This window comes from Mirounga leonina, unplaced genomic scaffold, assembly GCF_011800145.1.
Source record: "Mirounga leonina isolate KUSES-001 unplaced genomic scaffold, KU_Mleo_1.0 Mir_168, whole genome shotgun sequence".
Taxonomy (NCBI): Eukaryota; Metazoa; Chordata; class Mammalia; order Carnivora; family Phocidae; genus Mirounga; species Mirounga leonina.
In genome coordinates this window covers 34,788,070-34,802,781 of record NW_023270426.1, presented here as the reverse complement: position 1 = coordinate 34,802,781, position 14,712 = coordinate 34,788,070, and the positions used below count along the sequence as shown (strand labels likewise).

The 14,712-nt window shown below is 37.9% G+C and overlaps 1 protein-coding gene across 7 annotated transcripts in view; it reads left to right on the top strand.

Annotated features, from left to right (window-relative positions):
• The window catches only part of PDE4D (phosphodiesterase 4D), a 1,027,393-nt gene that overhangs the window by 811,159 nt on the left and 201,522 nt on the right, over positions 1–14,712 (top strand). For all 7 annotated transcript variants that reach the window (XM_035014471.1, XM_035014468.1, XM_035014470.1 and 4 more), the window contains 3 exons: positions 1,999–2,035; positions 10,567–10,640; positions 14,338–14,387. In XM_035014471.1, coding sequence (XP_034870362.1) covers positions 1,999–2,035; positions 10,567–10,640; positions 14,338–14,387 — 161 coding nt within the window. The remainder of the gene's footprint in view (positions 1–1,998; positions 2,036–10,566; positions 10,641–14,337; positions 14,388–14,712) is intronic.

The following is a 14,712-nucleotide window of genomic DNA, read 5'->3' as shown; positions in this document are numbered from 1 at the left end:
ATTAAAACTCACACATACTTTAAGCCAAATTATAGATAACAATGAAATGAATTCCTTGGAACTTAATAATCTTCTTTATTATGAGCACATTACAGGGTACATTTAAAATATATGTTCACATAATATTTATTTTCTTCCATACACAAAATAACATATATTTTACCTGCATCATTGTACTTATGACAGTAGGTCTGATAAGACATTTCAATATTGAGGTGAGGACTTAGACAAAGGCTTAAAAGTTATATATTTGTTATATATTCAGAGATTATTTAAGCATTACATCATTTTGAAAAGAAAAGGATGGGATATAACCTGCCCTTGATTGAGGACATGTGCCCATTGAAAGAGTAGAAATAATTTTACTGTTACTGAAATGAGACAATCTTGAGATATTTGGCAGAAGCAATTTCTGAGCAATTCAAAAGAATGAAGTATCTCCGTCACTAAAATTATAACTTTCTTTCTTTCTGCTTTGACAGGGAAGGGAAGCAAGACTGGTAAATCATCCTAAATATTGTATATTCTAAATATATCTTTTACAGAGCTTACAACCAAAGAAAGAATTCATGTTTTAATAAACATTCACACCCTTTTTAGTTTAGAGTCATCCAATGTAATTCATGTAAAAAATGAGAAGACTCATTTCCAGGGATCAAGTTCAGATTAGTGGTGTGCCTTTGTCAGCAGAACTTAATTCTTAGAAAATAAACTTTGTAGCCAGGCAATTATAAAGAATGAAATGGGAGAGAAGACTGTCCCTTGGGAAAACATCTAGATTTCATATTACTTTAATTTTGACCATCCGAATAATCTACAGAAAAAACAAGTGCCCCCCCCAAATGTAATCCTGGAGCGAAGGGGTGCAAAATAACACGTTTCCTTTAAAGTGTGTTCCGACCTTTCCTGCTTTTTATTTTCCCACACTTTGAATTTCAAGATCTCTGTGTAATTTGATGGTGGCCGTAACGAATGGTCTAATCATTGGTAACGATCCATGTATTGACGTCACGCATATGCTGCTTGGGCTGAAACATATTTCATGGGTGGTGTTTGAGGTCGTTCAGTCCTTTTCTGAATTGTCCATGACTGAGTGCACAGTTCAGTTGCAGTGTTCTCAGTCAAAGTCATGTCCAGGAAGCTCTCTGTGTAGAGTAATTACGTTCACTTTTGATGAAAGAGCTTCAGCTAGCTAGATCACGAAATACCCCATGGAGATTTTGGAAATCCTTCTCACAAGTCACCCATGCTAAGAAATACCACAAAAGAACCCTGGGCCCTGGCTCCCTGCTTTCCTCCGAGTAGAATGCTGCAAAACTTTCCTTGCCTTTCCCGGTTTCTCCGAGACACGCCATGCTGACCCCTTGCTCCTGCATCCCAGGCTCGGTGTGGCCGATGTTGCTGTGGCAATGGCACACATGTTAAGCCCCCCTTTAGCCACAGCAGCGGGACGTGAGTCAGTTGAAAAGGTCCCCCGGGTTTTGATTCGTGTATGATGCAGTCCCGTGTCTCCTACAGTTGCTAGCCTGTCTCCTACAGTTGCTAGCCTGTCTCCCACCGTGATGCGGGACACTCGATGCTCATCACCTTCAAATGTTAGACGGTCCAGGGTCCTCTCACTGAGGCCACTGCAGTTGCCGGCTCCTTCCACAGCACCCCTTACTAATGCCTCTACAGTAAGAAGCCACGAGTAAAACTCAGGCCCTGCGGCCGGAACGGTCTTTCTCCTATTGTATATCGCGTGCACGTAAAAGGCAGCAGTGACCTTGCTTAATGATCAAGAAGCCCCTTTTAACCCAGACAGCTGGACAATGGTTAACATCCCAGAAGACAGTTTTTCAACCCACTGGCTGGGAAGAACACGTGCTGAAGAATAAGGATGGAATTACTGTAATTCTCTATGGAAATTTATGAAAGTGCAACTTATTATTTAATCCTGATCAAAAGTGGTCATAGAGTTATCGTAATTTCTAACATGGGATTTGGTTTATTTTTCAGACATGGAGATGACTTGATTGTGACTCCATTTGCTCAGGTAAGCAGTTTGGTGAATGGGCGGGTTTCTCACAGATGTGAAAATTTAATTTGGGGGATTAGTTCTGGTTCTTAATTTCATTTTAAGTCAGATGCAAATACAATAAAAATTCTGTGGTTCATTTAAGTAATTCAAAGGCAGTGCTAGAGAACGTGACCTTAACCATATTGGACTGTTTCCTTATAAACCCATAAACCCAAAGAATGTCTTTGCTTCAGATTACAAATTACCTAAGTGACATATTTAAATGGGACCATAGCTACTTAACTTACATAAACACTAGAAGCAGAGGGCTATATCATGGATTAAATTACATTTAGTGTAACTAGATGCATGATCAGTGCTTGAAATTTAATATTTCAGTTCAACCTGTTGCTTTGTTTACTCCTTTTTTATGTGCCGTTTGTACAGATTTAAATTTATCTTTGTTCCTTTTAGACATACAAATCATGAAAATACTTTAAGCATATAACATAAATGCTAGAAGGTGATAAAAGAATCTAAAGCATTTGGAATATATATAAAATGGTTGGTAGGCAGATATTCTTTATATAGGCCAGTGCTTTGCTACCTTGCTGCCCATTAGAATCACCTAGAAAGCTGTTATCCCAGGCCGTATCCCTGATCAACTGGATCCAAAAATCTGGGGGTTGGATCCAAGCACCTGTATTTATTTATGTATGTATGTATTTTATTATGTTATGTTAATCACCATACATTACATCATTAGTTTTAGATGAAGTGTTCCATGATTCATTGTTTGTGCATAACACCCAGTGCTCCATGCAGAACGTGCCCTCCTCAATACCCACCACCAGGCCAACCCATCCTCCCACCCCCCTCCCCTCTAGAACCCTCAGTTTGTTTCTCAGAGTCTATAGTCTCTCGTGGTTCCTCCCTCCTCTGATTTCCCCCCTTCATTTATCCCTTCCTACTATCTTCATCTTCTTCTTTTTTATTTTATTTTTTTATTATGTTAATCACCATACATTACATCATTAGTTTTCGATGTAGTGTTCCATGATTCATTGTTTGCGTGTAACACCCAGTGCTCCAGGCAGTACACAAGCACCTGTATTTTTTATTTATTTATTTATTTTTAAAAATTTTTTAAAGATCTTATTTATTTATTCATGAGAGACAGAGAGAGAGAGAAGCAGAGGGAGAAACAGGCTCCCAAGGAGCAGGGAGTCCGATGTGGGACTTGATCCCAGGACCCTGGGATCATGACCTGAGCCGAAGGCAGTCGCTTAACCATCTGAGCCACCCAGGCGCCCACAAGCATCTGTATTTTTTAAAGGTCCGGTATTTTTCCAGGAAAAGTTGAGAGTCCCTAGTATAGGTAGACTGGGAACAGGATGGAATATACTGATTTAACTGGGGCATAAAACAGGGTTAAAGCCAACACTAACTCTAAAAAGAAACGTTGAATATTAGGATACAAGTGATCCAGACAGATTATAAAAATGATAATAGGGGCCAATCATAATCATAATCAAAACTAGTTCTGATGCCTTGGACACCTCATTTAACTTCTCTACGACTTCTTTTTTCAACTGGTAAAACTAGACGACTTGCCTGGATAAAGGTAGACCTCAGTTCAAACCCCATCTCTTCCTCTTGCTCAGTGAATGGCCTTGGGCAAGTCACTGAACTTTTTCAAGCCTGGTTTACTCCTCTGCTAGATGAAAGTTCCAAGAGAATCCATTTCGTGAGGTTTATAAGATATTAAAATAACACCAAGCTTGTGAAATGCTAAGCACAATTTCTAGGAAACAAGATGAATTTTAAGTGTTGTAATTAGTAAGAGCTCTTTCATCTCAAAAATGTTGTAATAGGTTATTTTTTCAATACATAATGGCAGTGTTTGGATAATAGGATTATGTGTAATTCTTCCCTTTTTTCAGATTTCCTGAAATTTTGTGATTGCTATAATTCAGACCAAAATTTAATGAATCTATAAGTAATACACCATATAATAGTGATTTTTTTCATTACTGCAGGCAATTAGAAATAGAATATGACCACCATATCTTTTAGAAGTTAATGTTTTGTTTGCTTACGGTTTTGCTGGAAATCATATTCTTTCTAGTACCTATATTTCTATGTTCAAAAACATTTACAACTTTTACAAATAAAAATTTGTACAAAAAAAATTTACAAATAAAAATACTTTTATTTGATATAAAAAGATTTTTCCTCCAATAAATAGATAAATAAATTTGATTTGGTCCTTGCCATCAATGGTCTTAAATTCCTAGGAAATCTAGTCTTTTATATAATTAGACATATTCTGTAGTATACCTATAAACTACAAAAAAACTAACAATTTAAGTACACTGGGAAATATATACATATGTAAAAACATTTAGTCTATGTTAAATTATTAAAATAAATATGTATATGTAATACATTTGAAATCAGGACTTTGAATATAAACCAACTCTGCGTAATATGTAGGCATATCTGATGCCTAAAAATAATCCTGGAATTTTAGAAAAGTTTGCTTATGATTAGCTTAATGATTTGTAACACCTTATGGAAGATGGTCATTGGCCCAGAGGTTGCAGATTTTTTTTTTTTTAAGCGCTTCATATTTTGCACAAGTGGCCTTTTACTTGGGTATATGATCTGGAAAGCTATACTAGAATTTAAAAAAATTTTTAAATAAAAAGCCTGTTAAATCCTGAACAATTTCACCACTGATAGGGCATCTTTGGGAAAGCGGGTAAGGCCCAGTAGCAGCAGTTTGTCTATGACCATCTCTTAAGCCCTGTTGCACACTGCTAGCATATTTTGTTCAGCGAACCAATAACATCTCAGATTTTTAATACAGGACATAATATTCACCACTGAATACCAAATATTATATATAATGTTTAAAATGAGAGATGTTTATGTCGCCTGAAGTGATAGCAACATTATTTGGCTTAATATACCATAGTTGCTTTTGCAAATGGACAGGAGACTTGATTTTAGACAGGTCACTCAGGGCAATGTTCAAATAGGCCAAAGAATTACCTCCTTCCTCCAGCATGCTTTGGAGTTTAGGATCTCACACTAAATTATTCTGGTTAAAAAGACATACTGCTTTTGGGGGTTCCTGGGTGGCTCAGTTGGTTAAGCGCCTGACTCTTGATTTCGGCTCAGGTCATGATCTCAGGGTCATGAGAATGAGCCCCATGTTGGGCTCTGTGCTCAGCAGGGAGTCTGCTTGAGGATTCTCTCTCCCTCTCCCTCTCCCTCTGCCCCCACTTCCATTCTCACTCTCTCTAAATAAATAAATAAATAAAATATTAAAAAGACACACTGCTTTCAAAATAGAATTTTTTTCCATAAAAAAGTTTAGAAAAAATTATAAAGAAAAGGAAGAAAATGAAATTTTCCCATAATTCCAACTCCCTTAATAACTAGTATTGACATTTTACTTTATATCCCCCTAGGTATATTTTTCTATGTGTGTTTTCCTTCCCATAATTCTTAGTAACTGGCCTCACACTGTCTAAAGTGGTCAAAAGTCTCCCAAACCCACCTCATCCGCCTCCACTTGAGAACTCATTTCTTTATGCCTGAGTGCCTCCCCAAAACATGAAAGGATCCCTCCCTGGTTTTTTTCCCAGTCATGGTTTCCTGTGAAGCTAAGAGAACAGAATCTTGTTATAAGAGAATTTAGAAAGACATCCAATTTGATGGACAGGGCTGAACCCTAACCCATCTGGGATAGGTGTCATCTTCAGAAAGAGTCCTACAACCCTGCTTCAGGTCGTGTTCCCATGTCTCCAACACTGTTGGGGTAAGCAATTCTTTCTGGTGTTTACCCTATACCGTTTGCCACTTCCAGTTTCTTATGTTTCCCCTAAAAGCTCAGAATCCTTTTAGTCCTCACAAACATCACATTTTTTATAGATGTGATTTAGTTCCTTTTGAAATATTCTCTGTTTTTGTTGAAATCTTTTGGTATGGGGATTTCCTTAGGCGCAAAGGCGAGGTGTTGAGAGGAATCCCAGTGCCATGCCACGTCATGCAGCTCCACAATTGGCCTTTTCCTCCCAAAAGTATAGTAACAGTTTGGCCAGAGCTCTTTAGGGGGATTCAGAATACCAACAAGTCACAACACTGATGAAATGTAGGAGACTCTGCTTTGTAATCATTTGCCTCGGGCCACACCCGCCCAGATATGTGATATGACTACAAGTCAATTAGAATTCTCATCTTGAAGTATGGACTGTTAAAAGAAGTGGAATATTTGATTAAGGAAGACACAGAAAATACCCAACTATTTTCTTGGATCCCTGGAGAACCCTCATGTTATTCAGACTAAGGAGATATGCTGGATTTAAATCTACAGGGTAGGAACAGCTGAGTCATTTTAGCTTTAATCAAAATACAGCATCTGGCATAATTTTGTAAAAAATGTACTAGTATTTAACGCTATAGAACGTTACTATTCCATTTGGTAATAGAACATTGCCAGTATTTTTTTTAATGCCCGATTGTCCCTGCCCCATTTCACCCGGCCGTGGCTACCTTGTGGTCTCATCTTAATCCCCAGGTTGATGAAGCCACCAGGAACCCCCTGCTGGAAGCTAGTCATCACATTTCAGCTAGCATCTTCTATAAATCAAAATACTTTTTAGATCGAATTATATGAAATCATCAATATTCAACCTTTGTTGACATACAAGAAGAGCAATTTCATACAGTTTAACCAAAACATAACTTGGAAAGGTTTCTATCAAAATGACTTTTCTATCTTGTAAGTAATCATAATTTGACTCCATTTTTTTTTTTTGTTATTGTTATTGTTGTTTGCTTGTTTTGTTTTGTTTTTGTTTTTGTTTTTTCTGGAAGTAAAACCAAGACAAGGAATTTTTTCTCCTCCTTTCCCCCAACTCCAGGGGCAACTGTGGCTACTCTTGATCTGTGTTTTAGCACCATCTAGTGACATGAAGTGTATTTGTAATGAAAAACAATCCTCAAAATTCTTTGTTCACTTTTTAAGCAGGGGTTTTTAAGGAGAACGTTGTTGCCACATCTTTTTTGTTTATTTACAGCAACCTCCTCTTCAAATCTTTTCAAGTAGTCATTACTATAGAAGTATACTTTGCTTTTAGGCTATATGTTCAGTTGTTTAACTTTTCAATGAAAAGTGAAGATTCAGTGAATCTTATTGGTTAATAAATGTTAAAAGTATTTAAGAAAATCTGAGATTAGTGTGTATAAATAACATTTAGTCCTTCTCCTGAGCCAGTACATGATCCATCTCTGCCACAGTTTTCCATAGCATCGCCATGATTTCTTTCCTAAAATGTATATATTTCTCATCATTTCAAATGCATTTTTGACTTCGACTGATTACACTTTTGCTTGGATTGGCCGAAGAGAAAGAAATGGCCTTAATTTTCTAACCATTGAGCTGTGTAAGGGCAAACCTCAAGGTTCTTTTTGGTTAGCAAGCATTAAGGCGTGGAGAAAAGCATAGGAGCGTTAAAGCCCTGACTACAGTTCTTAAAAGGTTGAATTCAAGGGGAGTGAGAACTACCCTAGAGCAAAAGGGAAGAATAATTGAATCCTGACTCAAGGGCTTGAGTAAAACGGTTTCCGGTTCTCCCCCACAGCCTATAGAACCAGACGCCTCACTCTGTAGTCTGGAAGATAAGAGCGTGAAAGACTAACTCAGTGCATTGGTGATGGAGGCACCTAGAATCAGTCAGCTAAATCTAGGGTCATGCTTTCCATAACAATTGTCTGGAACTTAAAAAAAAAAAAAGATTTTATTTATTTATTTGAGAGAGAGAGAATGCGCACGGGCGAACGGGGTAGGTGGCTGGCAGAGGGCGAGGATCCCAAGCCAGCTCCGTGCTGAGCTTGGAGCCCCTCGAGGGGCTGGATCCCTCCACCCATGAGATCATGACCTGAGCCAAAACCAAGAGTCAGCTGCTTAACTGACTGGGCCACCCAGGCGCCCCCATCTGGAACTTTTATTTACACTTCTGCCATTATCATATGTGTGCCGTAGGGCAGGATATAATAATCCTTAATATAGAATTTACAGGGTATTATTTGTCCTATCACAAAAACAGTGGTCTAATACTTGCACGCATAAGGGATGATGGATTTACAAAATTATTTACTGCAGCAGTGTTTGTAAAAGCAAACTCTAGGAGACAACCTAAAAGTTCGTTGGTAGAGGGGACAGGCAGAATGTTGGGGGGGGGGACTGGGAAGGCAACTTCTTTTTTCACTTTCTTTTGGAAATTCTTCAAAAATGTAAGAGAATATAGCTAGTGACTATCTAAAATATAAAGAACACTAAAATCAACAGTTAAAGAATTAGAACAGTACCAGTATTTTTAATACCTCAGAGCATACTTCCCCGATTTCATCTACCTGCCTCCTCTCACAAATAACAATAATTTTGGTTTTTGTCTTTTTTAATGAGGGGGATGCATTCTACATTCTACCTTTATATTCTGTTTAAATTCTGTACCATGTGGAGATACAGATTATACAAAAGAAATACATTAAATTTAAATTAAAAACTGAAACAAAATCATCTGATTTAATATTTTTATTATAACAGAGTGAAGAAACACACTATATCTTTCATGAATTAATGTTTCCTTTCAAATGAGCATAGAACTTGAATTACCTGCAGCAGTATTTCTATTTACGTAGGTGTCAAGTGCAGTGCGCTTACTATAACTTATTAGAACAAAGTTCTCAGAATTCTGAGGTTAAATTTTGCCTAGAAAAAGGAGCATTTAGGGAGTGCAATAATCTTATTTAAAATGTTTTATTAGTGTATTTGATATTCAATTCTTAAAGCATAAATTAGGCCTGCATGATTTAATGACAGTGGATCATTGATCAGATTTATTTCTGCATCATTCAAGATTTCATGCCTAATGAAAGACAGCATGCTCTGATGTCAACAGTTGGCTATTTGAATACTCCGTCATAGGCAGCGTGACCTTTCAGTGCTGTGAGTTGTTTATATGTGATAATGAGCCAGGTTTTTCCAGTGACTGAGTTAATCATGGTTGGCACCTCAGGAAGCACCGTTAACTCCTTCAGGGGATAATGCTGTAGGTTGCCGTCCCAGGGTGTAAACAGCACCCCAGTGACTTAGGAGAATTAATGCCAGTTTCAGAAATGTCTGAGACATTTTTGTCTTAGAAAAACATTTAGACTGACTTTAGTCTAAGTCAGTGCCAGATGAAAACATCCTGGATATAGTTCTGGAACACTTGGAGCAATTATAAATTTGCATGCTTCACCCCCCGCCTTGTTTACCAAATGATAATCATTAAGTAAACTCCCCATGCACGTGCCAAATCATTAATCAGCTGGCATGTTGCCATAATGGGCTTATATTCGTTGAGTGCTTTCTGTTTGCCGGGCACTGTCCTTGGCACTTACCCTATCCTTTCCTATCATCTTCACAACAACCTCAGAGATAGCTATCACTATCCTGGGTTATAGAAAAGGAAACTGAGGCACACAGAGATTATGTAACTTGTCTAAGTTCACACAGTGAATACATAACCGAGTCAGGCAGTCTGGGTTGTTAGGTAGTACCTACAAAGACACTTGAAATCTGTGTTTTAGTGCAACTTCAACATTCTCATTGTCACCCAGATTAATTATAGTCTCACCTAATATGGGCTCCACCTGGGGGAAACTTGCCCATACTAGTGGGAAGGGAGGCAGGTAAAGTCATTGTAAATTTTCTCTCCTAGGCTTACTTCCAATACTTTTTGCCACCTTCTGGTTGCACTAGAATTAGAAAAAGAAGGACCTTCAGAGGTAGGGGGACATATTGGTCCTGCCTTATGTGTATGGGTGTGTTGTGTCTATGTATTCATTTATGCAACACATTTTTTTTTTTTTTTTAGTATCTTCTATGGGCCCACCTCTGTGCACATCAGGGTGGTCCTGTTTTATGTGAAAATGCATCCCTTAGTGATTCAGATAACCTTAACAAAGAAAATAATTTCTTTACTCGATAGATAGCCATGTAGCAAAGGTGAAAAAAACAATTTAAAATTCACCTAGCTTTCTTTGAAACGTCTTTGAAAGTCTGACGTTCTTGGTGAATGTTTGAGGAGAATTCGGGGATATATACATTTACAATTTTAACCCTTAAAGTGAGAGTTTATTATTATTTTATATTATACTATTTCAGATTTGCCTGAAGTGTAACAACACTCTATGCATATTGCCTGGGATATTGTTCTGCTGGCTGAGGAGTCCAGGAATATTGTGGAAGCTGTTGTTACTGTCACCATATTCATAGACAATGAGGAGAAATGTCTGGAAAATCTTTGCAGTCTGGCCTCTCTAGATTTCAAATAGATACATGTAAACTTCACTAAGGGCTAGAAGATTCTTTAATGGTATATGAAACTAGGTTGAAAGCAGTATCAGGTTTTCACTTAACAGACTACTTTTTAAATCACCAAACCATTTTAAATTGCACTAAAGATGGCCGTACTCCAAGTAGCTTAAAGAATCCCTTTTTGTTGTAGGTCTTGGCCAGCCTGCGAACTGTGCGAAACAACTTTGCTGCGTTAACTAATTTGCAAGATCGAGCACCTAGCAAGTAAGTTATTCTTTCCCCACTCCTTCTTGCTGAACTTTTAGACGGTGTGTTCTCAGTTTGATTGAACTCAGGGCAATATATTAGATTTCTCTGAGTCGTTGCCATGTTGTTTAACCATTTACACTAAGTCATAAGATGTCCTGTTAATTTTCTATAAATACTTTGTAGTGATGGTTCTAATATCAGAAATGAAGTAGTATGAGAAATAAATATGGTGATTGCGTCTGTCAGAGATCATCTGGCATAATCAGTCCTCTGCCCAGTTATTTACACTCAGGGTAACTTTATACTTTCGGCTTACTTCATAAATTAACCACGGACAAAGAATCTCTTCAAGACTTTAAAGTCAATCCAAAGTCATCCTCTTAATTCTAAGCAACAGTTACTTGGAGGAGCATCATATCATACCAAAGATCTTTGATTCTCTTGCTATTACTGAAACTCAGATCAGGAGTGTCATGGAGCAATTAATAAAGTTGTGATTTTTTTTTTAAAGATTGTATTTATTTATTTGACAGAAAGAGACACAGCGAGAGAGAGCAGGGAGAGTGGGAGAGGGAGAAGCAGGCTTCCCATGGAGCAGGGAGCCTGATGCAGGGCTCTATCCTAGGACCCTGGGATCATGACCTGAGCCAAAGGCAGACACTTAACTGACTGAGCCACCCAGGCATCCCTAAAATTGTGATTTTGTGATAACAGAGGAAGCAGTTGAAAAAAGGAAAGCTGAGATGGGAATTGATTATTATTTGGAAGTGCTAATAAAAGCGAAAAATCAAAAAAGAGAAAATTTTCCATGATTAAGTGGAAAACTAATTATTCAAATACTCCTTATTTTGACAATCTAGTGTTAATAATAAACAAAAAGTTATTAAAATATCAACTCCAAAGATTTTTCCAAAAGAAAAAAAAACCATATATTTTTTTAAAGATTTTATTTATTTATTTGAGAGAGAGAGAATGAGAGACAGAGAGCATGAGAGGGAGGAGGGTCAGAGGGAGAAGCAGACTCCCCACCGAGCAGGGAGCCCGATGCGGGACCCGATCCCGGGACTCCAGGATCATGACCTGAGCCGAAGGCAGTCGCTTAACCAACTGAGCCACCCAGGCGCCCTGTTTTGTACCTTCTTTACCGATTCTGATTCAGATCAAACCAATATCTTCCGATATCAGACTAGTAGGATCCAGTGTACACACAGCTAAGCTCTGCTGTGTTCAGGGACAGTGAAATGGTTATAACTCTGGCCCATCACATGATGACCATGAGGGAATCAGAATTTTCCCTGCTGGACACTTACAGTGCCACTAAAACATTTCCAGGCTGACCCATGGATTTTATGGAAGGCATGTGCTACCTTGCACAATCCACCCTTTTTGTTTGCTCCAGGAAAAGAGTCAGTCCAGGAAGAAGACATGTGAAGCCTGGCCCCTGTGGGTACTCAAATGTGCACTGCTGACTTTGCTAGCCTACTGTTGGTTCCTATCACCTTGCTCTTGCATGTTTTGAGATTTTCAATTCCAGAGTGAGTTCTGGCTCATTCTTCATTAAATCATTTATCACTGTAACCATGAATCAAATGATTAATATTTTCTGCTTGTCATTACTTGAAATATCAAGTCCCCAAGTTGTAGGATTAATATTAAGAGAAGATAATGAGTAACAAGTCAATAATTTGGTTTTCCAAAACAGTAGAAAAGTGTAGGACTATTCACGTTACACCATCTTCAGATAAAATGCTTCCTAAATTTTCACAGAGCAAGAACTAAATTCAGTTATAAATTATTTAAATAAACTCTCAGCAAGATAACTGTTTATATAGAGATCAGGTCTATTTCAGAGTAGCAATTTAGAGCATTAACCTTTCTGTTTTATGAAGCATTAATCAAGTTTCAAATTTCCTCATTTCATTTACTAATAAAAACTAAAATAATTTCGGGTACCTGGGTGGCTCAGTCATTAAGCGTCTGCCTTCAGCTCAGGTCATGATCCCAGGGTCCTGGGATCGAGCCCCACATCGGGCTCCCTGCTCGGCAGGAAGCATGCTTCTCCCTCTCCCGCCCCCCCTGCTTGTGTTCCTGCTCTTCCTATCTCTCTCTCTGTCAAATAAATAAATAAAATCTTTAAAAAAAAAAACTAAAATAATTTCATAGTCGATTTTGATGTGTTTCCAGTCAAACACGAAAACTTCAGTCCCATACTGACATCAGTAAACTTAACAGCAATAAGACAGAGCCAGATACTGACTGGAACCAAGTCAGTGAGAATTTACAAAGCACTTGATTGCGTTCCCCAGTTAAGAGAATTGTCATCTCAGGAGAGCAGTTGTGAACACAGCTTTGCAAGGGCCTGCCATGTGCACAGATGCGTGGCTGTTCGTCCAGGTTCCTCAAAAGCATCCTAAAAGTAAGGCAGTTTAGCAGACCGCTCGCCCTAGAATTCCACTGCTTTAGTTCAAATCTCAGCCCTCTTCCTCTGAACAAGTCAACTTCCCAAAGCTTTGTTTTCCTCACTGGTAAAATTGAAACAGTGAGATTACCTGCCTTAAGGTTTCTTTTGAGGATCAAAGTAGATTATTCATCTAAAGTACTCATTTAGCACAGTGTCTGACACACAATAAGTGTTTCGTAAGTGTTGGTTAAGTGTTAAAGATCACTATGCAATATTTTTAAAGTTTCCAATTATAAGTGACAACTTTCTAAAGTTGTATTTTATAAATGATATTCTTTTCAATATAATTTATTAAGCATTGATTGAATACTGGATACATTGTTCTGGGCTCTGTAGGAAAAACAAATTAGTTTTATAGCAGGATTTTTTAGGTCAAGGGGTTTATAATCATCTTGTGAAACTTGGGAAATATCTGAAAACTTAGAGGACACAGACAGAATCAATTCAAGTACCTTTAGTTTATAGTATTTCTAAAGCCTCTGTAGCATCTATTTGGACAAAGCATTAATATGCCTCTCTAGCAAATGCATCAGAGATGTTACTCAATATGAGGAAGGAGAAACGAAAGGGTTTAAATAGCTTCTATAATTGTAATACATTTTACAAGGAGTCATTCACCTCTGAGAATTTGTGCCAAAAACAAAAGTTTCTCACCACCGTATTTGGGAAACGACTTGTAGATTGACTGCTTTTCAAATTCACCAAGTCTGTGTTTGCTCTATATGCCCTGGTTTAATGGAACGTAGTCAATCAATAGGAACGTCCTCCTCTATCATGTTCCTATGACATTTACTTCAGCTTTATTTGCCTCGAAGTCTATCACTATGAGATTTAACTATTTTTTTTTTTGACATGTGTGATCTGAACTATAGTGCAAAGGGTGCTTGGGAACTTAGGTGGCTAGTCTGAAAGAAGTCTTCATTTGCGGGCGCCTGGGTGGCTCAGTTGGTTAAGCGACTGCCTTCGGCTCAGGTCATGATCCTGGAGTCCCGCATCGGGCTCCCTGATCGGCAGGGAGCCTGCTTCTCCCTCTGACCCTCCCCCCCTCTCATGTGCTCTCTGTCTCTCTCATTCTCTCTGTCTCAAATAAATAAATAAAATCTTAAAAAAAAAAAAAAGAAGTCTTCATTTGCATGTCCTAGCCTAAAAATAATTCTTTAAATTAAAATGACATATCTGAAATGACTCAAAGAGTCCTCAAATTAACATGCACCACGTATTTACTACTTTGTACTTTTTTCTCTTTGTCAGAAGATCACCCATGTGCAACCAACCATCCATCAACAAAGCCACCATAACAGGTAAGGAAGATCTAGTAGCCTTCTCTCCTTATGTCTAGAAAGAAACCCTATCTTCCAAGGTTTGATACAAGACTAGCACCAATTTTATATTGCAATTCTATAATTTTAAAGAAATTGATCCTTTTTCTATTATGACTTATTTCACTGAGCCCACAAGTTGTCCATTTAAGCTGTTACTTGGGAAATCTTTACTGATGTGCCATTTTAAAAAACCATTTAAATCTGTGCTTGTGCTAAGTTTAACATTGCTCTGGGCATTTGTATAAAGAGAGTGTTACCTTCCAAATATTGACCGTGTTGTTTCCAGGCTTATGCTACCAGCATG